The 27004-nt window shown below is 38.5% G+C and overlaps 1 protein-coding gene across 10 annotated transcripts in view; it reads right to left on the bottom strand.

Annotated features, from left to right (window-relative positions):
* The window catches only part of LOC129721937 (formin-like protein), an 87364-nt gene that overhangs the window by 59863 nt on the left and 497 nt on the right, over positions 1-27004 (bottom strand). For 2 of the 10 annotated variants that reach the window (XM_055675061.1, XM_055675062.1), the window contains exons 2-3: positions 26223-26614; positions 15605-16883 (exon numbers count right to left, since the gene is read on the bottom strand). In XM_055675061.1, the coding sequence (XP_055531036.1) occupies positions 15605-15874 (270 nt within the window). In that variant the 5' untranslated portion in view covers positions 15875-16883; positions 26223-26614. Of the gene's footprint in view, positions 1-15604; positions 16884-26222; positions 26615-26655; positions 26676-27004 lie in introns of those variants that run through there. The other 8 variants (XM_055675067.1, XM_055675069.1, XM_055675065.1 and 5 more) reach the window with 6 other exon arrangements.

Here is a 27004-nt window from a genome sequence, read left to right on the forward strand (position 1 = left end):
GCTTTTCAAAAAAAAAAAAAACTAGTTTTAAAAAGTCCATTTTTAAATTTAAAAAATTCACCCAAGCTATGTTGTGCAGAATGATGTATTTTTCAAATATGAAACAATGTCTAGAACATAGCAGGCCTCTAAAATCACATCAGAAAAAGTTATTTGGTATTTTTCGATTTTAGAAATTTTAAGAATGTCTGTTTATAAAACTACCTGTATGTGGTCGATTTTCAAGAGATAAAACCAAAGTGTCTTCAGTAAAGTTTCTCTACATTGTCTATCACTGTGCCACTCCATGTTGATTTGATAACTTAATTTGCTAGTTTAGAAAAATTAGGTGAATTAATTAAAAATTCATTTGCTTCAAAAAATGCCCCTATTATCTACAACAATTTTGTCGAATACACTCTAGCATTTAAATTGCATTTTTATACTCAAAAGGCTGACGATCACGTTTTTCGCGCTTCAAACCACTGTGCACTCCCCGCCAATAGCGAGGCGTCATCATTTTTTGACTTTTCGGACAGAACATCATTTTCCACGTTTCAAAAAATTATTATATCTCAGGGACCTTAAGAGATACAGACAATGTTAGACATTATTTTTAAAGGTTTTGAAAATTTCAATTGAATGACATCATCAGATATTGCGTACAGTGTTTCCAGTATTGATAATTTTGCGTTTATAAATAATATAAATTTTATTTTTTATTGTCAATAACTTGAGAAATAGTAAGGATTTGGGGAAACATTGAAAATAATGCAGTAAATATGATTTTGCTAAGTTTCAGTTGACTTGATGATACATGAAAATAAATTAAAAAAATTGCCAAAAACCAAGAAAATAATGCTTAAAATCCAAGTTCGTGCAAAATAAACTACTAACACATAACTTAACTTAAAAAAAACTGCAAACATTATGAAAAGTCTGCGCAAGTAGAAAGAGATTCTGATAATAATTAGCAGTTACTGTACATTAGGGTGGCAGCGAAAAGGGTCATGTCAAATTTCTAAAACCAACCATGTACATTTTGTTTATTGGTCCAAAAAAAACTGTGCAAAATTTCAGCTCAATCGGACATGGTTTAGGGCTGTCTCAAAGCGCTCAAAGTTTTGATTTTTCGAACCTCGAAAATTAACCAAGGGGGAAGTGCACGAAGTTTGGAAAATCGAAAATTTTTTTTCGACGCCAAATGTTAAAAATGCATGAAACGACGAGATCTGGTGTATGATGGTGGTAGATGATGGTGATTTTTTTTTCATACACCCATTGCCACCCTACTGTACATGTTTGCAATTTAACAAAAATGTGCATATGGATTCCCAAAGTCTGTGTTCTACTCCTCTGTATGTGTCTGATCGCGGCTAGCGTTTGAGAAAGGTAAAAATTGGATTTTTAGTTTAAAGATTGTCACATATAGTTGTTTTACTGAAAAATGTGCAATTTGCAACTTTTAAATGGAGAACGGTAAAATTTTAAAGAGTTTAATATAGAAATCATTCCATACGTGGTGTTTATAGCACTTGGATGCGGCCTCATCTAGGATCACTTTGGAAAAATCCCGATTTTTGAATCGTTCAAAATTAGGACCCCTCCCCTCTCTTTGTTACAAAATAACGCATTTTTTCTTAAACCCTTTCTTCGTTTTACTTCCAATATGTAGACGTAAAACGACCAAAAAATACAGATAGATGATTTTTGAAGGAAATAAATCATTTTTACCCGGAAGTGTTGCCAGTTTGATTTTTTTTGTATTTTAAACTAAGTTTACATTTTTCAGCAAATGCTGCCAATTTAAATTTGAATTTTTAAGGTTCAACGTTTTAACCCAAAGAACAACCCGAGAAATTGATTCTCATATCAAAAAACTTTAATAAAGCAATGCTCCCCATAATACTGCGAGACTCAAAAAATAATAACAGTGGGAATTGGATAGCCATATCATTTTGTGAATTGTGATTAGATTAATAAAAAGTGACACTTTTGAAAACGTACGAAATGTACCCATTACGGCGTATTTTTTGCCCCTTTTGCTTCGAAGTATTTCGGTTCCTTGACCCCCTCCCCTTCTTTCCTTGAGCCGTCAATTGATTAAAAGATCCAATGCTACATTGAATGGAGGAACAGCTGGCGACATGGCTGCCAAAAAGAAAAGATTTTTTCTATTCCTTAATGACCAGAAAATCCTAAAAATCATTCCTTGGGTTAGGAAGTTGACAGACATTTTCAAATAAGTATGATTGATGAACATTGAGAAACCTAAGTGTTTTCATAAAAATGTTGTATCTGGAGATTGACTCAAATTATTGATAGGTGTTTCTTAAGTAAAATTTTGCATTTGCCGAAAAAATTAAAATTCGGTTTTTCAACGCAAAAAATAATCTATCTAGCACCACTGCCAATAAAAAATAGTTTTTTTTGGATCCCTTGGTTTATTTTTATAACGTTGATAAATCGTTTTTTTTTTTTTGCTTTTCCTTCATCACTACGTATGGAGTAAATTTTTAGCAGATTTCACCTGCAATCTATACTTTCTTTTAAAAAAGGTATATCGAAGATGACACTATTCGAGAAAAATTACAAAAAATAATTTTATCATGATTCTTTCGGTGTACATTTTCCTCTGAATACATATTCAGATCCGGATTGGATTGGTAAACTTAGTTGAAGTAAAAAAAAAATACTCCTTATGAAAACTTAAAAACAGAAAAAAAAACAAAATGGTAAGAATTTTTTATTCTTAAATAGTAAAGGTTACTTCATTTAGAATCCGGAAATATTGGCAGTTGTGAAGCAGAGCCCCTGGTGGTCGGATTTGTAATGTCTTGACAGCTTTTTCATCTCGACACGTGAAATATAAAGACATTCGACGTGGTCCGCCCTGAAATTCACTCAATCAACTGTGTATGATGTGCTCAAACGCTTCCTAGTACGAATGACTGTGGCCTGGAAGGATCCGATAAAGCGTCGTAGTGGAACATACGATCGGCAGCTGAACCGGAAGGTATTGTGAGCAATCAAGTCAAACCTAGGACTCTCGGTTTGGGAAATCGCTCGGAGGAGACCTGTAAACAACCCAACGGGACGCTAAAGCAAAACCCAGTGGCTTTAACATGCGCTCGAAAATTGTAAGGTGAAAGTCGTTGCTCATGGACGACGAAACATACGTGAAGGATGTATTTTGGGCAGCTTCCCGGAAAGAAAATTTTTCTCGCTACAGCACAGGGTTATGTTCAAGTTTGTTTTTACTGATAAATTGGCATGGACACTAATCATCTGGCAAGCAATTTGCAACTGTGGAAAACCAAAGTTTTTATCACGAACAATACGATACGAGTGAGAGCGGCTCAAAAAGCTAATTCTACCGTTTATTAGAGCACACAGAAGACCTGTTAAACTGGGAGGTTGCTTAGTGTTACCGTGACAACAAGGTGGATTTCATCACAAAATATATCGACCCACCCAATTACCCCCAATTCCGCCCAACCGAAAAGTGCTGGGAAATAATCAGAAGGAAAATAAAGAAGACTGCAAAGGTGAAGCGGGATGCTGCACAGATGGCAAGCAATTGCAACAAACTAGCCGCTGAGGTGGACGAGGTGTGTGCAGAAAATGAAAGTTCACGAATTTATCCGGCGACTGATTGAATAATTTTCTATCGTTTTTCTCCGGAAGTACAATAACATATTGCCTACTTAACATTTTTTTCTAAGTCAAGCCAACACCGAGATGGAGCTTATTCATTTGTTCAGAGTTCTTGATAAAGCTAGCTTTAACAGGGAAAAACCGATTTGCTATTTGACCTGTGAATGCTTTATAGTACTCACAGTCTCAATTGAATTTATGCTGTTACTACTGCATTCACAGTTGAAAGCTAGTTGTGTGTCATTTTATATCTATTGTACACACCTACTAATGTGTGTTTGATTCCTTCTCTTAATAACGTTCTATTTTTTCACCTGGTTAGTTTCATCCCTGCTATCATCTGGTGCAATTTTTACCTACGACGACGACTTCATTCTGCCATTGTCGATACACACAATATGCAGTAGTGTGTGGAAATAGTGTGTGACCCTAACGCCGTTCCCTGGAAACGCACTCCATCTCTGGTGTTAACAGTCCCCTCGAACGAAATACGGCAGCTTATTTGTTGGGTTCAACATGCGCTTGTTTACCCTGCCTCGCTTCACAAGTGAGGAAACCTAGCTTGACAGAAGATACTAGATAGATGAATGCCAGTCTCAATGGTGTCTATTCATGTGTCGTTTCCTTCTCCTCATCGTCTGTTTCGTTCATTCATTGTGTCGTTTCCCTCCTGTGTGTGCCCCGTTTATTTACCTAAACTTTTTGCGGAAGTAATCCAATGTATGCTCAGTCATGTGCCGTGATTATAGAACAAATGCCTCCGGTCACCTCTATAGTGTCGAGGAACTGTTCTTTCAAGACAGCTTTATCAGCCAAGCCTGCCTCACGATAGGGCCATATGTCATACAGAGTGTATTGATAAGATACTGTTTTTCAATCAAATGAATCACAATTTAATAGCGATAAAGATTATGTCGAAGCCAGCTGCTACGAAGGGACGGAAATTTTCTAGGAGTTCAAATTACAAACCTTATTTTGTTGTTTCTAAGAACAAAATGGTATAAGAAGTTTCGTTTTGCTTCTTTATTTTTACGCACGTTTGATTGGCGCTGTGTTTCTCTTCAAGATTCTTGTTACCTGGCATAGGTTTAAGTTCCTTTCAAAACTATGATTTGCATAAAAAGAACACCCGCTATTTTCGACTAGGCTTAATTATGTAAATTTTGTTTTGGACGTTAAGGTAATAGTGAGCAAAAGACAGATTAGGATTTATCAGTGTAGTGCCAGAGGTTTGGTAGAGTTTTCGTTGCTTTGAATGGAAACATTTGCATTATTTATCACATTTACAGGTTAGGAGCAGTTAAAGTAATTTATATGTTGCTTCCTACTGAAGATTGAAATAGCCACATTCGATTTGCAGGTTTAGTCTTGCTCATGTTGAGGAACTAAAGATAGGATGCCTGGATAATATCTTTAGCTCCTCAACGGAATACATACCTTTTTGACCTTTACTATTAGTAAAATTCTTATAAATAATAAGTCATTTTAGATCACATGAAATGTTGAAAAATTAAAAAAAAAGTTCATAAATAAAGCACGTGGCTTCGACGACAAGTCTCATATCAACTGCAATATGTTAATATCGGTATAAAAAAGCAATTTTCTCGCAGGTACTAAAGTGTACAGTTTATGAATACAATCAGTCATTTCGCAAGAACAATAACGAGCGCCACTCTGTACGTTTTACTACGGATCGCAATCGTGAAAAAAAACATTGTTTCCCCTTGTTACCGACCCGGTCCGGCCGGATTCTTTAGGCCATCAGTGTATTCGAGTCATACCAGATATTTATTATGAACTATTGTGCCATTCATTGGCCTGTGTCTGGCCGCATACCAACTGTGTTTAAATATTTATTGAAAGCGAAAGCCCCAGCCTCGAGTGTCTCGGGCTGCCGCGAGGGCGTCATGCACGAAGTCTGCATTGTTTATCGATTTCTCCTTTCGGCGGTCAACTTTGAACGGAAACTGTACCAGCCTGTCACCGGGCTGCACAACAAGATGAGCTGCATATCGTTGAAAAGCATTATTCGTGATTTGGTTTCATAATATACTCGGTGTTTTTACAAGCGTTTAGATCAGCGGTTTTCAACCGGGGGGGAATTCCCCCCTAGGGGAGAATTTAACCGTTGCAGGGGGGGAATTGCGAGTGGAAAAATTTCACATGTAATGGGCTTTTGTGATTGACGGTGGTGCGACATTTTTTTCATTTTTTTTTTCAAGTGTGCTTGTTAACGATAAATCGTCACACACACCTTCACAAGAGATGCTGAATTGTATGCCCGTGTATTGGTGTTCTCCTGCTCCTGCTTGAAACCTGGTCAAAATTAAAGTTTAAAAAGCCTTATATTTTTTAATTACTACAGCTTTTCTTTCATGGTGCCCATAGGGGGGGAAAAGCTTGTAAAAATTATCAAAAGGGGGTGCATGAACTGAAGAAGGTTGAAAACCACTGGTTTAGATCCTGGGCAATGCACCGAATGCAAAATGACAGGCTATGTATGACCGGCGTGGGTTTTTTTATTGAGCATAAAAATAACGAAATCCATTTAGGTCAATTTTTATGCATATTTTTATATATTTGATCAGGAAAATTTCACTTCAAATCCTCAAGCTGATGACAATTCTTTTCGGATGCAAAATCCATAGAGAGCTTCGCGTTAAATTCCTCACTATTGTTATGAATTATTGACTCGTAGATAAATGCTAAACGCGTAACATACATAAAATTTATAAAGGGCTTCTAGTCTTCACCATAAGCAACGTGTTTGCTTTTATGATATCATTTTCTATTGGTTTCTTAATATACCGTCGTCATACACAAATTTTAATGATTATTCAAATCATGTAACGAAATTCAACAATTTATGAGTCCTGAAGTATTGGTGATTGTTTGCATTGCTAATTAAATAGAGGTAACAAAAACAGTATACTAAATTTTAACCTTTACTCAAAAACCTTCGCTAATACATTCTTAATAAATGTTGCACTACTGTTCATTCAATCGACACAACCGCTTCTAGTGCATTTTTGTGGTCGCATTCACATCGGATCAATGCGATACCTCCTCCGGTCTGGTAATCCAAGCCATCAAAACTGAACAAATAGCGCATGAAGGGGTCCTTTTCATTTAAAAAAAATGTGTGCAGTGCACTATCACGCAACTCATTTTACCCGTGACGGTGAAATATGACAATGCATTATATCACGGCTTGCCAACAATTCCAGAACTTTACACTGTCAACGCAACAATCTGGCGCGTATAGCATCATCAGCTACAATGCATGGAACATTTCTGACTAATGGCGCAGCACTTCCTGTAATCAAAACTTCGCTGACAGACAGTTTAGTAGTAATGCACACTGGAACAGAAATCCGTCGCACTTGGCACGGAACGGAACAAAAACACATGTGCCCTGCAGCGCTAGATTGACAGTAGCGTTTGGGTCGGTACGGGACCCTCCTCTTCGCAGACGTCACACAGAGTCAAGGGCAAATCAATTCCCGAAAGATAGACGGCTTGATCTAATGTAAAGGAACGATTGTCGGGTTAATAAAAAAGAGGAGTTGTACTAGGGGAGAAAGTAGAAACGACACATTTTAATTAAATAATCCACCCGCACGTTGACTAATCAGGGTTTGGTTGGTTGTTGCAAGTAACCGTAGCGCGTGGGAATAGAGCATTTCGGATTTCCTGGCAGCGAATGGTTGTGGCAGACAGGGAAGACTTCAATGCAGTGTGTGGCAGTGAGGTTGATGGTGAATAATTGGAAAGTTTGTTGGATCGATCGGGTGCGGGCGAAGACCGAGGCATCAGTACCATGAAACGGAATCAGTTACAACCGCAGATGACTGCGGGTTACCGCACTGCTGTTGACGAACGGATGACGTTTACCGCTAATGTATACGGCCAAAATTTTAACCTCTACTAAACACGTGCGATTTTGTACACTTGGTTTGCGTTGCAAAAAAAACATATTTCAGCGATATAACGTCTATTCTGAATTAGAGTTGAAACAAACACAACATTTGCAGCAGCTCGTACATAAACAGTTTTATATTTCCTAGTAATAATCTCCCAGCTCTTGAGCTTTTGATTTTTGTTCCTTTATCCTACTTGGTAATGGTCTTAAGATATTTTTTTTTTTTTATATAAGCTTATTATTATTTAGCAAATGGCATTTGTACATCATCTAATTGTTTGCATTCAGGCTGTGCAGCTCAGTGATGTTTTAAAATCAATTTTTAAATGCTTTTCATAAATTGAGAATAAAATGGGTTCGTGATAAGTTGAAAGAAATTCAAACGTAAACATCATAACAGAGCTGAAAACATAAAGATAACTACACTGAATAATCAAACTGTCAATTTGTTTTCTGCCAACAGCCAAAATCGACTCCAGGCGCCATTTTTCAATCCAAAATGACCAAATCCAACATGCGTTTCCCGGAACCTGAATGACACTCAGAGGGCAGAAATTGACTCCATATGCAATTTTTGAATCCAAGATGGCGATTACCACCCAGTTGGGTATCGTCATGATACTGCAGAAGCCAAAAGTCGACCTAAAACGCCATTTTGAATCCTGAAGCTTAAATATGCTGCTTGTTGCAAACAATGTCTAATGTTTTTTAACAATTAAAGTAATGCTTGGGAATCGCTTGACATAAGTAATTCGGCTGAACTGCTGATGAACGAAGACGATCCCCCCATCACATCCTGCCTATTCAACATAACAAAGCTGAGTATCTTGTAGCATCTCTTTCCTCTCTGATGTATACGAACAACGTATAAATAAGTTGTAACCAGTCGGACTCTCCTCCTGAAGATGGGCGGTATCACATTAATTTCCCTGATATTTTTCAGCATTCAGCACAAAAAATTGCAACGTACATAAACGCAACTCTAAAATCCCAGTGGAAAAAGTGTTCGATCGGATATGAACCAAACAGTAAAGGCATTAGCCGTTTACGCTAAAAAACAACTGTTTTGGCTAAAAAAAGAATCGCGTCTCGGTTAATTTTTTCCCTGATTGTTTTTCAGTTTTTCCTGATATTCCCTTATTTCCCTGATTTGAATTCCCTGAAATATTTGATTTCCCTGAAATAAATTCCCTGACGTTCCCTGATTTTCCAGGTATGTGTCTTCTGTGTCTGAAAAATTTTCACAAAGTTTCACCAAAACGCGATCGGTTTTCTGTATAGAACCTAAGAGGTATCTCATATCGACCAAAGAGTTATATAAGTTATGAGCCTTTCAGTCGATGTACATCTTTGTTCGACTGGTTTGTCATAAAGTCATTTTCAAGATAGGTAAACTCTTTTTTTTTTGTTAATAACCCATCAACTATGCTGTTACAAACTGCAAAATAAATTGGGAAATGATCAGTTGTTTTATTTATTTATTTCGTCAAGCAAATGTAGACTACAGTTATAATAATACAATGTTTTCTTATATTCTATACATTATTTCCAGTAGTTAGTCGTTTTTTTATTTGATTTCTGCCCATGGTGATGTCGATATTTTCGCAGTGCTGGTTATAGTAACGCATCATGCGATTTATTGGGCCATTTTTTGAGTAATTTGTTCTGTGAGAATTTTCCGAAAATATTTTACGATTTCTTAATTGACGACTGGGTGCATAAAAATTTAGTTGTGATAATAATTGAGTAGATTGCACGCGTTGAGAAATAATGTCATTGATAAAATAAAGCATTGAAAGATCGCGGCGTTCTTTAAGTGCTTGTATGTCTATAAGCATGCAGCGTGCTTCATATGATGGTAAGGGAAATGATGTCCAATTTAGCTTACAAAAGAAATTGTTTTTGGACAGATTCAATGCGTTCTTCATGTGTGGCAATATAGGGATTCCATACAATGCTACAGTATTCAAGAATTGGTCGGACGTATGTTATATATAATAGTTTGATTGTATATGGGTCTTGAAAATTGTGGCCGAAGCGTTTTATAAAGCCCAGCATACTATTTGCTTTGTTGATAATTGTATTATAATGTTCTATGAATGTAAGTTTGGAGTCTAAGGTTACGCCTAGGTCCCTTACGATTTTGCATTTTTCTACTGGTTGGTTTCCTAAGAAAATGTTTGTAGGTGGTGTTACTGTTTTTCTGCTAAAGGCTATTGAATTACATTTTTTAATGTTGAGTTGTAATAGGCTTTTGTTGCACCAAGTGTAAAATACATTAATTAATTAAAGTTGAACTTATATTTTGATAATTACTCGAACAGGGACCTGTCAGTCCAGTATAAGTAAGAAAATTTCGAGACCTGCATAAAAATGAGCCTATTTTTCGAAACCTCCGAAAAAACACAAAAACTTTTAAATCCGAAAAAAACATCACTTACATTTTTTATGGATGTTTTTTAAATATTTTCGAAAAAGGGTAAACAGTAAAAGTAATTCCATTTGTTTTATTTTATTTTGTGATTGTGTCACAAAAGCAAAGCAAAGCAGAGCCTTGGTGCTACAACATTCCGATTCGGAATTCGACCTCCTGTCTATTATACACAGACTTCACTGCGTGGCTAGCGCCACGATCTTACTGACACTAACAGTCTCTCTCGAGTCGAGACTCGAACCTATGACGACTGTCTTGTTAGGCTACCGTCGTACCTCTTGACAGCTCGGAGGGTTCCCGTGAAAAATTGAATGTGAAATTACAATTAACAGAGCAATGAAAGTTGTGATTGTCTTATTAACAACGTTTTAGAATTAATCTCCAGGGCTTCAAAATTTGTCACATCAATTCAGACTATGATTTTTGTAATAATGTAAATATAAGAACCTGCACTGTAAATTTATCACTTATGAATTACGTTTGACTTTTTTCAACCGGACTTTCTCGCACCCCGGTAGCGTTACCGGTTCCGCTCAAAAATAAAATCGGATGTTGCATGTTCCGGTCCAATTGGACTGCGAACCGGTCTTTCTGGACTCCACCCGATGCGATATCGAACACTAGTTGGAGGTATCTTCATGTTTAGATTTTTATTGGATTTTGTTAGGACGCTACCAGTCTCTGATCGATATATCTTGAAATCTGTTAGGCGTTTAAATGACTTTGCCACACTTGTTAGCGGATGTTGTTTATAAACTTCTTCTTGCCATTTTTTTGACGTGGAACTTCGTCTTTAAAAAAGGTTTTCCATAGGGGTGGAAAACTGAACGCGAAGATCGAAATAAGCAACAAAAATTGGCTATTTTCAAGTGCTTTTAACTCGATCAGTTTCCAACGGAATTGATGCGTTCTAGTAGCAATCTAATGAAAAATTAACTATGCGTCTGCCTAAATGCTAAATTCTGGTCTGCTAATGCCAAGCTTTGTTGGACGCAGATTTCAATCCATCAGAATAGATTAGAACTGGGCTACTCATTACTTATTTCCTAGTTGTCTCGACACTCGCAGACCCGCTTCAACCTAGTCAAGCCCCTCTGTTTCTGTTGCCGGTGGGATCCTTGAAAAGAACCAATTTTACCGCACTGTCGTCCGGCATCCTCGAGATATGTCCGGCCCATCGCAGCTGCAGCTCTCCGTTCTTCGTCAGGGGCCTCTCCAAATAATGCCTGCAGCTCGTGATTCAAACGCCTGTGCCACTCTCGACTCTCGGTTTGTACTCCACCAAATATTGTCCGCAACACTTTTCGTTCAAACATCGCCGGATTCAAGTCCACAATAAGGCGTTCTGCGAAGGCAAAACTAAGCCAGATTTCCAACTTGAACACGTCGTCTTCTTACTTATTATTCTGGCGTAGATTGCCTCGCACAGGTCGTCTGCGAAGCATATGAGTTGACTACCTTTGCTGAAAGTCTTGCCTCTTGTTTTGATTCCCACTCGTCGAATTACACCCTCAAGAGCAACGTTGAATAACGTACAGCAGCGGTTCTCAACCTTTTTTTGTCCGCGTACCCCTTGGCGATATTTTCCATATCAATTGTACCCCTTGGCTTGGAATGTTCATGTAGAGTGGGAAAGAGTAATGGTAGATTATGTTGTGGTAGTCTAGTTAAGGTTCCAAATTAAACTGTAGCTTGTTTGATTGCTACAGTCTTGTTTTAGGGGCTAGATTGGCCAACAAATGAAGTATTATAGAGAATAATTGCTTTGTCCGCCATTACTGATTTTTCTTTCACGTACCCCCTGAAGGCTTTCGAGTACCCCCAGGGGTACGCGTACCCCAGGTTGAGAGCCGCTGACGTACAGGATAGTCCATCACCTTGTCTCAACTATCTGTGCGCTTCAAAGGGATTTGCGAGTGTCCTCGATACACCCATGTAACACATCACTCGAGCGAGGGTAGCTTTGATAAATCGTGTCAATATATCCGGAAACCGTAGTACCAACTATCGACTGTATCATACGCTGCCTTGAAGTCCACGAAATCATGATGTGTGGACACGTTGTACGTTGTACGAATCCTTTTGCTAGAGGAGAAAGACGGCGAAGCAGAATCTAGAAGATGATTTTGTAGGTAGTGTTGGTCAACATTATGCCACGGGCATCATTCATCCATTCCTCTAGTAGTCTCTCTTCCTCCCAAATCCTGGAAGTTACACAGTGGAATACCGTTGCTAGTGCCTCTTTGCCGTGTTTATGAAGGTCTGCCGGTAGTCCATTTTTACTTGCGGCTCGTTTGTTCTCTACTGGCCCAATTTCACGTTTAATCTCCAGAATATAGGGAACTGAGACGCTGTTATCGTTTGTAGGCACTCCAATGTTAACTTTCCTCCCGCTTCATTCCGTTGCTCTGCTATTGAGGTGCTAATCCCTACGCATTTTTTGTAATTTCCCTACACATTTTTTATAAGATTTGGACCACTGCGACCATTGTTTGATCTTTTGTGGTCCCTACACATATCTGGACACGGTGTGTAGCCCTTACGGGATTAGTTTCCCTTTTCGTATAACTTGCGCATGTCATTAGCCCGACACTGTTGCTCCAGCTCATTACGATCACTGTACTCCTGCTGGTATTTCTTTCTCCTCAGAATCGTGGTTAACTCATTTCGAGGTCGTCGATATTCGGCCGCATTTTCTCTTGTGACGATGCTTAGATAGCTAGTTTTTTCTCTCCACCGCTTGCTGGCATTCCCCGTAAAACAAGTCATTTCGTCTATTCGACGTTACTTCAGCTGTTCTTCAAGACATTGATTCGACAATATTTGGCACTAAGATTTGATTGCAAAACTGGTAAACACTAATTTTCATTTTTTTTTTAATTAAAATTGAAAAAAAATACTTATCTGATCGAAGTTTGCAACTTCACTGCCAGAATTCAAAATGGATTCTTTGTCAAAGCAGGTGTACATCAAGGTTCAGTGGTAAGTCCAGTCCTGTACAACATATTGTACTTCATATCTTCTTGCTTCAGCTTCAGGATGCACAAAATCATTGTTCTGTGATGGCACAAGCATTTTTGTAGAAGGAGAAAGTGATCGTGTCATATGCAGTCTATTGCTGAAAAGCTTAGACATTTTCTTTTCCTGCTTACAAAAGTGGAGTTCTACTAATGTAGTTCTCTTAATATCTCTAAAACTCAATTGATCATTTTTCCTCATAAGCCTAGAACTTCTTTTCTCAAGCCAAATAATAATCACGTCATCAAGATGAATTGGATTTTTTTGAATTGGTCTAACAAGGTTAAGTACTTGGGACTAATCTGCGATGAAAAACTTATTTTCAAAGAGCACAGTGATAGTATACAAGCAATGTCCATTAAATGTACGAGATGTCTATATCCTCTCATAAATAGGAATTCTAAACTTTGTTTGGAGATTAAACTTTCGATTCACGAACCAATTCTAAGACCAGCAATGCTTTATGCTGTACCGATTCTGTCAACTTGTCGTTTAATAAGGAAGGAAACGTTTCAAAGGATTCAGAATAAAATTGGTTTGGTACACTCGAATTACATAGACTTACTGGTGTTGAACCATTAGAAGCTATGTCAATTAAAATTACTGCGAATATTCGACAAAAACCGTTACAATCCTCAATTGCTACGAATTACGGTTCAATTTATAGTCAATAAGTTAGCAATAACATCTAATCTATTTTGAGAAGTCAAAATTTGTGGTTTGCTACCCAAAATAAACAGGTGATTGTTCGTACATGGCAAACAAACCTTTGTATTAAACAAAGTTACATTTCACTTGTATGTGTTCAACGTGGTGATAGATTGGAGTAGTTATAGTATTTTTCTACAGCTACCAATTAAAACTTTTCTGGTTTCAGAATTAGTTAGTGAATCATCGACATATCTTTTACGTAACTTCTATCAAGAGCTAAACGTCATACTGTCAAGAAGCTATTATACGCAGGTAAGTAGTGGCACACTTATAAAAGGTCTACCCACAATATTTAGCGGCGCATTTTCTCTGTGAGTGCAATATAACGACACACTTCGAACTAGCAGATCCCACTCGAATACTGTCAAAACCTTTTGAATGCTTTTAAGTGCATCGCTAGCTTCTTGAACTTTTCGAGACACTCATGCACAAACGGCCCTGCTAACATCTCTATACGGTGCCGTGCCGAGATCGCTGGAATATCAACCTAAACAAGATCGTAAAGCCTGTATCAGACTAACCGTTGTAGCGGTTGACCGCTACCGTTCCGTTCTTTTTCGACCAATCAGAGCACAGCGGTCGACCGTCGCTTGTTGTTGTTGCAAAAAATAGAATCTTTTCTATTTTTGCCGCCGACCGTTCCCAACGGTTGCCGGCTGCTGTCATTGACATGGCGAAGGCAAACGAATCTCTTCACACCTACACAAGATCACATACAGAGACTTGACAAATGAAAATGTGTGCTTCTCTTTTTGGCACACACGACAGCCAGTCAAAACATTGATAGCACCGGCAACGCTGGTTGGCGATGTCAATTTTCGACCAACGCACACTGGCAAAAATAAATCCAAATTTCCACTAATTAAAAGCCGCTGGGCTGGATACTTTAAATATAGCATTTCTTATGTAAAATTGGCCAATAAATCGATAGGTGATATTTTCATTCTATACAGGGCACGGGAAAGGGTCTATATTTTCAAAAATACGCAAAAATAGGGTGAAAAGAGGCGAAAAAGACCATTTCCCGTGCCCTGTCCAAAATGAAACCATCGCCAATCAATTTGTTGACCAATTTTACATAAGAAATGCTAAATTGAAGGTATCCAGCCCAGCGGCTTTTAATTAGTGGAAATTTGGATTCATTTTTGCCAGTGTGCGTTGGTCGAAAATTGACATCGCCAACCAGCGTTGCCGGTGCTATCAATGTTTTGACTGGCTGTCGTGTGTGCCAAAAAGAGAAGCACACATTTTCATTTGTCAAGTCTCTGTATGTGATCTTGTGTAGGTGTGAAGAGATTCGTTTGCCTTCGCCATGTCAATGACAGTAGTCGCCAACCGTTGGGAACGGTTGGCGGCAAAAATAGAAATAATTCTATTTTTTACAACAACAACAAGCGACGGTCGACCGCTGTGCTCTGATTGGTCGAAAAGGAACGGAACGGTAACGGTCAACCGCTACAACGGTTAGTCTGATACAGGCTTAAAGCACACGGGTGCCGATTGGGTTTAGTGGCCTAAGTCTGTATTCCTCGTTTAACCATAGCTACTTGCGTTCATCGTTCCCTTGTTCAGTATACGACAGCAGCACCAGCAGCAGCTTCAGCAAACGTGTAAATATTTGTTTTTGAAGGAGCAGAAGGTCTCCAGCTGGCGATGCCTCCAGTCACTGAAATGGCTGAGTGAATACATCAATTTACGTAAGACAACTCCCGTTCCATAGGGGAAACAAAGAACTAAACAGTCAGGGAATGTGACGACTAATACAATTATGAGACTCGGTAAGTGTTTGGGTGTAATAATATTCGTCAATAATATATGCGCTAATATTGATAAATCAAATTTGCACATTTGATGAAAATAAATTAATACAAAAAAATCCTTACCAGAACTTTCGCGAACCGCCGATCTAACTCGCCAATGTCCGGCATGGGCTGCAAATTGCGTGACCGGATACTGGCCTGCCGTACGTGACAGCTGGACGGTTTCCATGTATCGATGCTGCTGATACCACTCGACGGTGACGGTAGCAGTGAACACGGCTGCTGAATATCCGGATGGTGCGTTCCGACGATCAAACTGCCGCACTTGGAACCACCGACGCCCCCGTTACTGGCGGCTATGCTGTTGGCCGCTTTCGACGATGCCAAGCCCATTTTCGGACAGGAACTGTCGCCGGGGGTTACACGGTTTACGACGTTTTCGTAACTATAACACGGAAATTATCCACAAAACACTACTGCATACACGTGTAGGATTTGGCTCATTCATAGCACTCAATAATTTTGTTCTGCTTCATCAGCAATTACGTAAGCTTTGCGTTTAAATTATGCAAGACACAGGCCTTGCTTAAAACGGTAGCACAAAGCACAACATTTACACCTTCGAATGGAACCTTTTCGATCGTTACGGTTGAATTTAATTTTTATGCTCTTATAGCATGTCACAACATATAACACATCAGAATCACGCGCTTCCAACTTTCTTGCTGCGTACACAGCACGTAAATATGCAAATAAGCTGGAATCAAACACACACAAAACAACAACTACAATTACTTTCAATTAATGCTCACAGCGTTCACCACCGAAATAGAAGCTAAATTCTCACTTCCGGCGATGGCGATGAATGGAGATGGGACTCGGAGCTCCGGATGACCACCCACGCCAGCCAGCCGCTACCGGTCGTACCCGTACACACTATGAGCGGTCAATCGAATGCTTACTATCGTTCACACGAGTGGTGTTCAGTGTCTGTTCGCCTTCACCGTCGGGCTTGATGTGGAACGTAAAATTCATCGCAGTTCAATAACCAAACCCGATATGTATGGGCCTAGTTCTATACGCCCATTTTGTCCGTCCAGCGGTTCGGGTAATTTCAGTAAACTGATGAGCACAGACAGACTCGCAGTTGTTGGGGTTTCACGGGGCTCCTCCTGACATACAGACAGCGAAAGCCGATGGATGATTGGTGCTGCGTATCGATTTGCAGTGGATTTCGAGTGTTAGCGGTCACTGCCACCGGGCGCGTTTAGCAACGGTCGCGAAACGACAAACCAACTGCCAACGTAGTTAACTTTTTTTTGCAGGTGATGATTTTTTTCTGTCTGCACTATGCGGTGCATTAACGTGTACCGGATCAATGTAATGGATAGCTGTTGTTGTGCTGTAATAAACAAAATCGAAAAAAAATGCTTAGAATTGGTGTATGGAATTATTCACTAAAATATGAAACTGTTTTAATTAAAAAAAATAACTTCAACAGCAAGTTTTCTTGAGAACTGTCAAGATGGTGAGCCTTTATGACTTGTTGACTCAAGTATGTCTGAACTATTTTTTGAAGTTTATTACAAAAACCGTGACTCTTTGAGAGTGGATACTCGTTCCGGAACACACAACGCTCGAAAGTTCACACAAATGACTCAGACTCAATCGCCCACTACTCCGCTACTGTGCCGAGGCAGTCACATGTACATGATTATGCTGAAAAGCAAACAAATTAGCATCGTTCATGGCTCGATGTAACACCATATGCTATACAAACATCATGCTCTTGCTGATTCAGTCTGCTTTTTCCCCAAATGCAACTCCGAAGCCGGATCCTCATGATACTTCCAGTCTTCATCCCACGTTCCCATGTACAGCGTTGCAGCCTAATGTTACCGGTAACAAAGCACACAGAAGATTCTGTTAGGGTAGCCAAAGAAATACTCATTCGAGTTTTTTTTTCTGCTTGCCAAGTCGACGATTAATGAGTTCCTATTGAAAAATGTCTTAGTTTTCCAAAAGTCAACAGTGTCAGTGTGTCCCAATACTATCCCTTATTGAGTTTCATAGAGAACCACCCTCAAATTTTGTCATCGGTACATCAGTGATATTTATCCCCTTTTACGTTTCTTTCTTGGTGCTTTGCTGAAATTTCAAGATTGTGACTTTGCCGTTGAGAAAATAAAACTAACTGAAAGGTGCATGAAAATAGTGTTAAGAAATTAAAACAATGGTCCTGAAAGTCACATTTACAATCAGGATAAGTATGGAACTCGCACATTCGTCATCAACACGAAATAATTATTCAATTCCAGTCCTTTTTTCACCGAAAATCCGAAATAATGCAACAATAATTCTATTTGTTCAATTCAAATGACACTTCTTCTAATATTACCATACACTAAAAAACACTTAACCTCTAAGTGGGTTCTCGCGGTAAATGCTTCGTGGCGAAAGACAGAACGCACGCTTGCTTTGCCACCCGTTTTGATGCCACTCTGCCTACTGCCACCGAAGACGCGAAATTTATTTCCCTACAGTAGATGCAGTCTTACTGGCTTCTGTCGGTTGTTGACATAACGGCGGCTTGCCTCGCAGTATGCGTAGGAACGGGAAGACTTCGGCCAGTGTGGTTTCAGGCAAAGCGCGACTCAAAACCGGCTCTTTCTATGTTTAGAGTTAGCATTACCAGCTTCCTGATGTTGAACCTACGGTCGTAAGTTCGATAAACACTTCGAGGTTTAAAGCCTATAGATCTTTTAATCTCCGGAAAGGTGAAGCCCTCTCGCTTACAAAAGTGTCCGCCTTTACCCGGTTAAAAACCGGCACTGTCGTTACTGTGCTCTCTTGCTCCAATCATTTTCTTAGCAAAAATATTTCAGTGTAGTGTTGGTTCCAAACGTTTGAAATTTGTACCCAAAATTTCTAAACCGATATCCGAAGAACAAAAAACATTCAATTCATCTGCAAATGGATCAATACGCAACGTCAAAGACAAAATATCAAACGCATCAGAACAGCCTTTGAGGGCAGATTCCACCGGAGACAGTGCAGCTCTACTCTGGAGTCTGGACAACACAGCAACAAATAGCCATGGAAAATATTTTTGAATTAACATTCTTTTCTATTTTTTCTCCCTCTCTTTGACTTTCATTGGTCACAATATAACCACCAACATTGTACATATACCGCACACTAACAAGACCCGGGGGAGATGAGAAAGATTGATTGCCATGGCATTCCAGACTTCGATCCTCTCCGCTTTGGACACTTGGTGGGCCCGATTTATGTGGTCTCATGAAAATGGCCATATTCCGGGCCGCGACGCATTCCACCGGGAGTTGCTGGGACGCGATGCAAATGGGAGTTTGATGACCTATTTCGAATTTATGGCAAAGTGCACTGCACAGGGATAACGGATGTTGCAGAAAAGTTTTCTTGTCAGCGTAGAAGTTTGGATCAGTTTTCTGGGAATCTGCCAATGAGCAGAGCCAATGAGCAGAGTAATAGAAGTAGCGGGGTGAAGAAACTAACTGAACTATACCCATTTTGTTTTGAAAGCCTTCGAATGCATTCAAAGTTCTGTTTTCGTAAAACAGCAAGAACAGTACAGCCAGTAACAACACTCAGGATATTCTTACGAGCTATTTAACTTCAATGGACAGTATTATGACCTGCACTAATTGCTTGATACACTATATGTGAAAATTATTCGATCCCAAATTTTCATTTAATACATCAAAAATGCGCCTAACAATAAATAAAGTTATTGGAAACCTTGCATTAAACATCATCATTAAACATGCATTAAAGACTAAACACTGGAGTCCGAATCCACTTAAATCCGGGTGTTGATTTCCACCGAAAAATACAAATTTCAGTCAGTAAAACACTGTTCAAGAACAAATCAAGAAACCCGTTCAAAAAAACAAATGCAGATCTGGGGTGACAATGCGCATTTCGTTTCGAGTAACTCGAACAAAACTAAATGATCGCTGGTGGGCGTTACGTTTCGTTTTTATTATTTTTTTTTTTCGAATTGGCGGGTTAGATGAGCCAAAGGACAAATGACAATGACAGCCCCTTTTGAGCTTAAAGCAAAACTGGCAGTATGTGACGTACTCGAAATAGTGAAAATTGCTCGAATCGAGCTGCGCAATGCCACCCCTGGATTTTGATCCAACTCTAGATTCTGGTCCATGTACGATTTACAATTCCGAATTTCTATCTTAGTCTAATTTTATGATCTTCTTGATCTTCAATCGAATAAAATTTTCGTTTAAACCCAAGACTCCGTCAAAATCTGAATTTCAACTCAAATCAGCCTGAGACCGGCCTAACTCAAAATCTCAGTAAAAATTTCAAATCAAGAAATTTAAATCCCATTGCATGACCAAGTCCCAGTCCGCCTGAATTTTAAAACGTAAATTGTAGAGATTATATTCCGCTATCCAAATTTTGACCTTCTGACACTGACAGACTTCGTAGCCAACGTACATGTTAGAGTATAAAAGTAAAATTAAAATTCGGTAAAAATTGAAATCGTGATCTACGCCCAAAGTCCAAACGAAATCCCGAAATTATATTCCCTCTCGTATCCGTTGGTCGAATCCAAACTCTAGTCCTAAGACACGCCAGGTTGAACTTTAAATCCTAAACAGAAGCTTAATTTTGACTCAAAATCTATTGGAAAAATAATACTGTTGCCAATTTTAGGTAGTCAAATAGAAGGACGTTGTATCCAAGACACGACCGCATAACTGACGTAGAATACGCACACTGTCAGGCAACAATTTTGTTGGTTTAGAGCTTGTTAAGCTACTATTAAACGGTTTTTGGCTGAGCTACAGCCTAGTAAGCTGTTATAAACCGCAATTGTTTGTAGGGTTGGTATTAATAAACGCTTTGTTGAGTGTTTTATTAATGAGTCATAAAGTGTACTATTATTTGTTCAAATCAAGTATTTTGATTTGTGCAACTCGAAATTGTGAAACAAAACAACTGATGCAAATTTCTCAACTGACTAATTTAAGAACAAACGTCACGAATAAACGCTTTTATTTTGATAATACGCTTTTTGGTTGGCAATCTATAAAAAATAGGTTTTATTCCAGACACGTTCGCACGAGAAGTTGATAAACTCATTCAGAAAATTGATCGCAGACATATTTATTATTCTGGCTTATAGGTAGGTATTTACGATGCTTTTAATTGGCTTTTTTAAATGTGGCTAGTTCAAGAATTGTGTTAATTTTTTATTGATAGTAAACTCACGTGTACCGTATAATACTAAGATGTAAAAAACTCGTTGACTGCTTCAATTGAAATCAAGTAATCGTCCCTGAAAGGACAGTTGAATTAATTTTATGAAGAGCTGAGAACTATTCGAAAATGCTTTTTTCTTGTTTTCTTCGGAGGCATAACAGCTTGGATATTCGGAAGAACATTTCCCTAGGCAAATTTTATTATCTCTAGCAGCGTTTCCCGCAAATTCCAACACTTCCACAGCAAAGTACATTGTAGCCGCCAGATCAATAGATAGTCAGGGCATTACTACGTACATGTAAGCGTGTCAGAGCAGTGTGCTCGTTCTGTTTCGCCGCCCCTACTGACGCGTCGATGCGCTTTAAGTATGACCGGTTTGAGCGTTTTACATAGACGTTCGAAGAAATAGCTCAGGCGCTTTTGCGACGCTTTTTGCTTCGCTTCGTTTTACGCCTCAGTATGTCATCAGCCTTTGGACTGGCTGTGCGTCTGCTTCTACGTCTACCTCCCACGTGGTAGTAACGTAGTCACGAGAAACACGAAGAATAAATATGAACTGGAACCGATTTTAAAATATATACTCGAGTCGCGCGAAAGTCAGAGGACGAATGAATGATGATGTGTTGAAATAAACCCGTGCGATTGTCTTAAACACCTACGGAGAGGATTAACGCGACAAGTGGACGGGGCTACGCACACGGTGTTATGGAAGAAAGTAAAAAATAAAGTTGGGCTACGCTGCCCGTCGTTTTTTAGGTATAAAGACGAACGATATGCGAGTGCCTTTTTTTTCAGTATGGACTTCCTCACTGCGACCAGAATCGTAGATCTATTGTGAGAATGCGAGAGCCTTTGTTTTTCGTCAACTGTTCAACCGTCTACAAACTCGTCATTAAGATGGCATTAAGGACTCAAGCGGGTCATGGACAAGCGGTAGAGCAGCCAAGTTTAGCCTCCCGTACTATTGCTGTTACCAGAAGAGCTAGCCAAGTACGTTGAGTCCGAAGCTAAAGCTATTACGAAATACATTAGCTCAAAGGGAAGCAGTGCTGATTTTTCTTACCTTGCAAATTATGAAATATGCAGTACTATTCATTTCAAGCGATTAAAATGTCGCTAAAATTGTTTTCTTATTAAACGCGATCGATCATATTCTACCTATCGGGCTAGTGTTTGAAATTTATTTGTTGTTGTTATTGAGTAGTTTAGTATGTGTAATACAAATTGAACAGCTAGATCAAGACAATTACATAGCAATAATATCGCACGCTAGCCTGGGGGGCTAATAGCGGTCTTGATCAACTGAATTAGTTGAGAGAATTCGTTATCGATATTGTTTTTGGCACATTTTGCATGTTGTAGGATAAGTACAACGATACACCGTGCCCCAGTGCTGAGTCAAGAAAATTTCCAGCTCGAACCCGAATCCGACCTGATCGGAAACCGTGTGAGGGAGCTAGCCGATCGACATCGCTAACCACAGGGCAAAAAAAAAGACGAGGAAATAGTGAATTAATGAAAACATTTTCGATTGTTGCTCTTGCCGTCTGCGGTCGAAAAATGAACACTAAGAAGAAAAGCAAGATTTCAATGTTTTAATTACTACTAGCAATATTCAGCAATGACTTTCCAGTTGGTCTCGAGGTACGGTGCTGGCCTAACAAGCCAGTCGTCGTAGGTTCGAGTCTCGGCTCGGGAGAGACTGTTAGTGTCAGTAGGATCGTAGCGCTAGTCCCGCAATTATCCTGTGCACTAAACAGTTGGCTGCTAAAATCGTCGCCTGCTGCGCTGTAGGAAGTCTGCTTGCTACTGTTCGATCCGGTTTTCAGTAAATCATCTTTTTGCTAGAGTGCACATAAGACGGTTCCCATATAGAGGAGCATCCTACATTACTAAAACGCGAATTTTTTTATTTAGGCGCCTTCATATTTGTACATGATATTTACACATGATTTTTAGTTTTTGATCTGAACAAAATCTAGATACATAAAACGGTTCATGTTGAAAAACGCTTCGAAAGTTAGTGATTTCAGAAATGAAGAAAAATAGTTATTTTGAATATGTTGGAATATAAAAAATTCTACTAAAGCTTTTATGGTATTTTTACATACAATTAAGAGCTTGTTGTTTAAGTTTCATAAAACTGGGAAAGTAATGGATTGTAACTCCACAGAGTCTGCCATGGGCCACACAGAAAATATGTTGAGTTTTTCTAAATTTGACCATCAAAATCATCAAATGTAAGTACAGTTCCTGACTTGTTTGTGTTCCCTTCAAAAATCTATAGAAAAAAGTTTTCGAAAAAATGCATTTTTGTAGAAAAAAATGATTGAAATATTTTCATTTTTTGCAAATTTTTTATTTTTTGGGTGACTCAACGAAATTCTTCGTAGACCGTAGCAATTTGGCCCAAATTCATTGAGAAAACGTACAATTAATATACAGTGCTTTTTCGATTTTATAAACAGTCGTATTTATCACTACTCGCCAAGTTCACGCTCGATTTTCGTTTTTGTATAGTTTTATGAGCTCAAATTTCTGGACAGGGCAATCAAGATAAATATTATGAACTAATTATTTGATGTATATTCGTTTGTATCTTATATATTTGAACTTATATTCCATTGAACTACGAAAGCGCAAAAATATAAAGAATTTATTATTTCGCTAAATTCACGGTTTCGACAAATTCACGTTAAAATTTTTCGACCGCAATAAAATCGAACAAGCACTGTAATTATTAATTTGTTTATATCAACGAGTTATTTTTGTTTTTCGAAAATACATAAAATTTGCCTCAGTTTACGTACTTTTCTTATATAACAAAATCATTTTCAGTAGAAAACCAACAATTTAACACCAAAACAATAATTTTGGCTGCAAATCGTGCTTGGATTATATTACAGGTTGCACTTGACTATCCGAAACATCAAAATAAATTTCATTCCGGATAATCGAGTTGTCCGGATGATCGAATCAAAGGAAAATATTCAAATTTGCTATTAACGAACATAAAATAAATATTTCCTTTTTTTATTTTACTTGTATGATGCAGTGGCGTAACCAGAAATTATTTCTTAAGCGAAAAAGGCTAAAATCTTGAGAAGCAAAAAAAAATATATTGGAAAAATAAAATTCCGGATGATCAAGTCCGACCTGTATTGTGGGCACGCGCTTGATTATGAATTTTAACCTTCAACTATGAAAAAATATTTCAAAAATTGTTTTCATAAACTAGAGAAATTCGTTCTCGAGATATCAAAGACTTAAATCCGTTCAGTGGTAACAACGTTGTAAGCATTTGGAATCTTGATTTCTGTTAAAGTTTCATGCTGTTTCACCCTATTAAAGTAAGACGCATTCTACGACAAAACGTTACTTGCTCAAAAACCTAATTATTAAAAGCTGGCATATAATCAATTTTGACTCATAACTTTTGATTAAGGATACATATTGAAGGACAATATAAAACCTTTATCCACTCGACATCATTCCTAGCCTTTATTTCTGTTGGTTACAACCATTTTTGTTTTGTATAGAGCTAAAGAAATATCAGACATCGGAGCGCTACAGCTAAAACTAAACAACGAGTAACTAATTTTTCGTTCCTAGCCAACGCCAGACAACAAAAAATCTCCCTGATGATAATTCAATGAACTTTGACTCCCGGACGCGTTCAGTTTCCGCTGTTCTTCTCTTTCTTCGAAACCATGCTTGCTCTTGCGCGAAGGTTATAGCGGTTATCATGGGAAAATCGTAAAAAACTACAGTCTGTTTTGGTGAGATCTAAACTAGAGACACATTCGATGTGCATCTGCTAGTGGAATTTACGCACTAGTTGTCAGATCATTGTACTGAGCAGGCGATATGCCGGAACGGTTGCAGCAGTTACTGCGCCCGCGCATTTCCTCCTTCATCACAGACATTCCAATAAACATACCGAGGTGAATCGGACGTTGGAGTTGTACTTTCAGACAATACTGATTTCCGGACAGAACACAAAAACATATTTTCAAAAATTTGTGAAATTCATTTAACCACAGACGAAAGACATTTTCGAATATTAAGTTCTTTTCCTAAAACAAAATAGTAACCTAAATTCTATTGATTTTGAAACCATCATTGTACGACGGCAATCAGAACCCACACCTTTATTTGGAGCTTTCGAATGGTATGCTTTTCATGCTACATTGGCCGTTAACATGGAACCGTGTGTTGACACCACGCTCCAACCATTTGCAGACAAGTAGCCAGAAAAGGTCCGCCGCCGTAGGGGGAATCGCTTAACTCTTGTGCCGCATGTCGCAGAGCAGTGCACCCACCGCCCGGGACCAGCATGTTCATGAATGCAGTGGATTGCGAGACCATTTCGACACGCAGTTTGAGGACCGGTTCTGGCTGAACCAATACCATAACAATATCGCGGGTGCATTCTGATACATTGCATTGGTTTTCAACGCTGTTCAACAGTTTTCCAAAGGGAATAATATAACTTTACCATGAACAAAAATTTAAAATTTTACATCATGTTTAACCGCGTGTAAAATGAACCGAGTGTAACTGAATGGATTTCTCTCACATTGTTATAGAAATGATCAGAGTCCTTTACTCATGTACATTGCACAATAAACGGATACACACGCACACGCTTCAGAAACCGGTTGGTCCTTGTTCGTGGTTCCAGTCCAGCCGATTATCACACCTCCTGAAGTTTCCCTTTGCTCAATCAACGATTGTTTGTGTTTCGTTTTTCTTTAATTGTTTTCAATGCTATGATACATTTGGAAGAGTGCAAATTTTCGTCATAGCCAACCAATATGCACTTTTTGCTATCCCTCGCGTTTGTTTATAACCGCAGCTATTTATTTGTGGAGATATTGCCTACACTAATTTCGATCACGGTGATTTTGAAACCATGCTGTCAGCCGGTTCGTTCCTTTCTTTAAATATATTGTTCTTTAAAAACAGGAGAGGTTATAAAACCATTCGTATTATTCGTTGGAAAAAAGAAACTCGAAGAAGTAGTTTTATGCGAATAAGTTTTAAGATTCGTGTGATTGTTCTTAAGTGCTAGACTCCATTGCAATTGCTTTTTAAAAATTAGCAGTTCTACAAAAAAAAATTTTTTTGTCATTTCTGATTTGGCAGAAACTTTGAGAAGCTATTTTAAAATTATGGAAGGTATCGATGATGACAAATATTTTTAAAACCAAAACGTTTGTTTGATCGGTGTGACGTCTTCGGCAAAGATGTAGATAATAATTTTGTCTTTTCAAAAAAAAAACATACACTCTAAAAAAATAGTGCACTCTAATCCGAAGTTTGGAATTTCTTTAAAAGAGCAACTAGCTTCACAGTGAAGCTAATTATTTAAAGTATAATGTAAGAACTGCTTCATTCGAACAGTTAGCAGTAAAATTTTAGACATAGCGGGTTTAAAAGAACGTTTTAAATCCGAATAAAACAAGCTTACCTTTGATGCACTCTGGCAACGCTGGTAGCTTGTGAAAACGCTTTCCAACAAGCCTCCTCTGCCTTTACTTTCTAGAATCAGTGTAACAGCCCAGCAGCAGCAAAGCAACAAACGGCTCAAACGATAGAGAGGGCACCGCAGATGAACGCATCGCAAGAACACGACGATAAAGGCGAACAACACACACTGTGGAACGGCAGTAGAACCGTCCAAACTGAGCGATCAGAACGAAAGAACACACTGGATTTAGATTGCGATAATATAGTACCGCTCGTTGGTGTTCAAATTCCGAGAATCATTCAGCAGGAATGTGTGTGGTTATGAAGTCTGGGAGCAGCAATCAGACACTGGCGATTTTAGTTTCACATTCATGTTGGGCCGGTAATAAATCACTGTATCAGGTTTGAAAATTTATTTTATTCAAAATAAATACCTTGAGTTTAGAAAAATAAACTAAAATAAAATAAAGACGTTTATAATTCACAATTTCTTCCCTTCGCACTGGAAAAAACTTTAATACTGACACTATCAATTAAATGGATAAAATCAACAGGTAACTTTGATGTACAGAACTTCTCTGCTTGATAAAAAATGATCAATCATTATCAACAACACTAAAGTGATTGATTGAACGGATAGGGTAAAAGTTGTTTAAGCACCGCCCAAACTATCCGTGCGCTGGCACTGCGAACTTGAATCCATGATTTCACTCACAATATGCAACGGAGTACTCAGTATAGTTTCTTTTCCGATTTAATAAGAGTAGTAACACCAGAGCAATA

This window comes from Wyeomyia smithii, chromosome 2, assembly GCF_029784165.1.
Source record: "Wyeomyia smithii strain HCP4-BCI-WySm-NY-G18 chromosome 2, ASM2978416v1, whole genome shotgun sequence".
In the NCBI taxonomy this organism is placed as follows: domain Eukaryota; kingdom Metazoa; phylum Arthropoda; class Insecta; order Diptera; family Culicidae; genus Wyeomyia; species Wyeomyia smithii.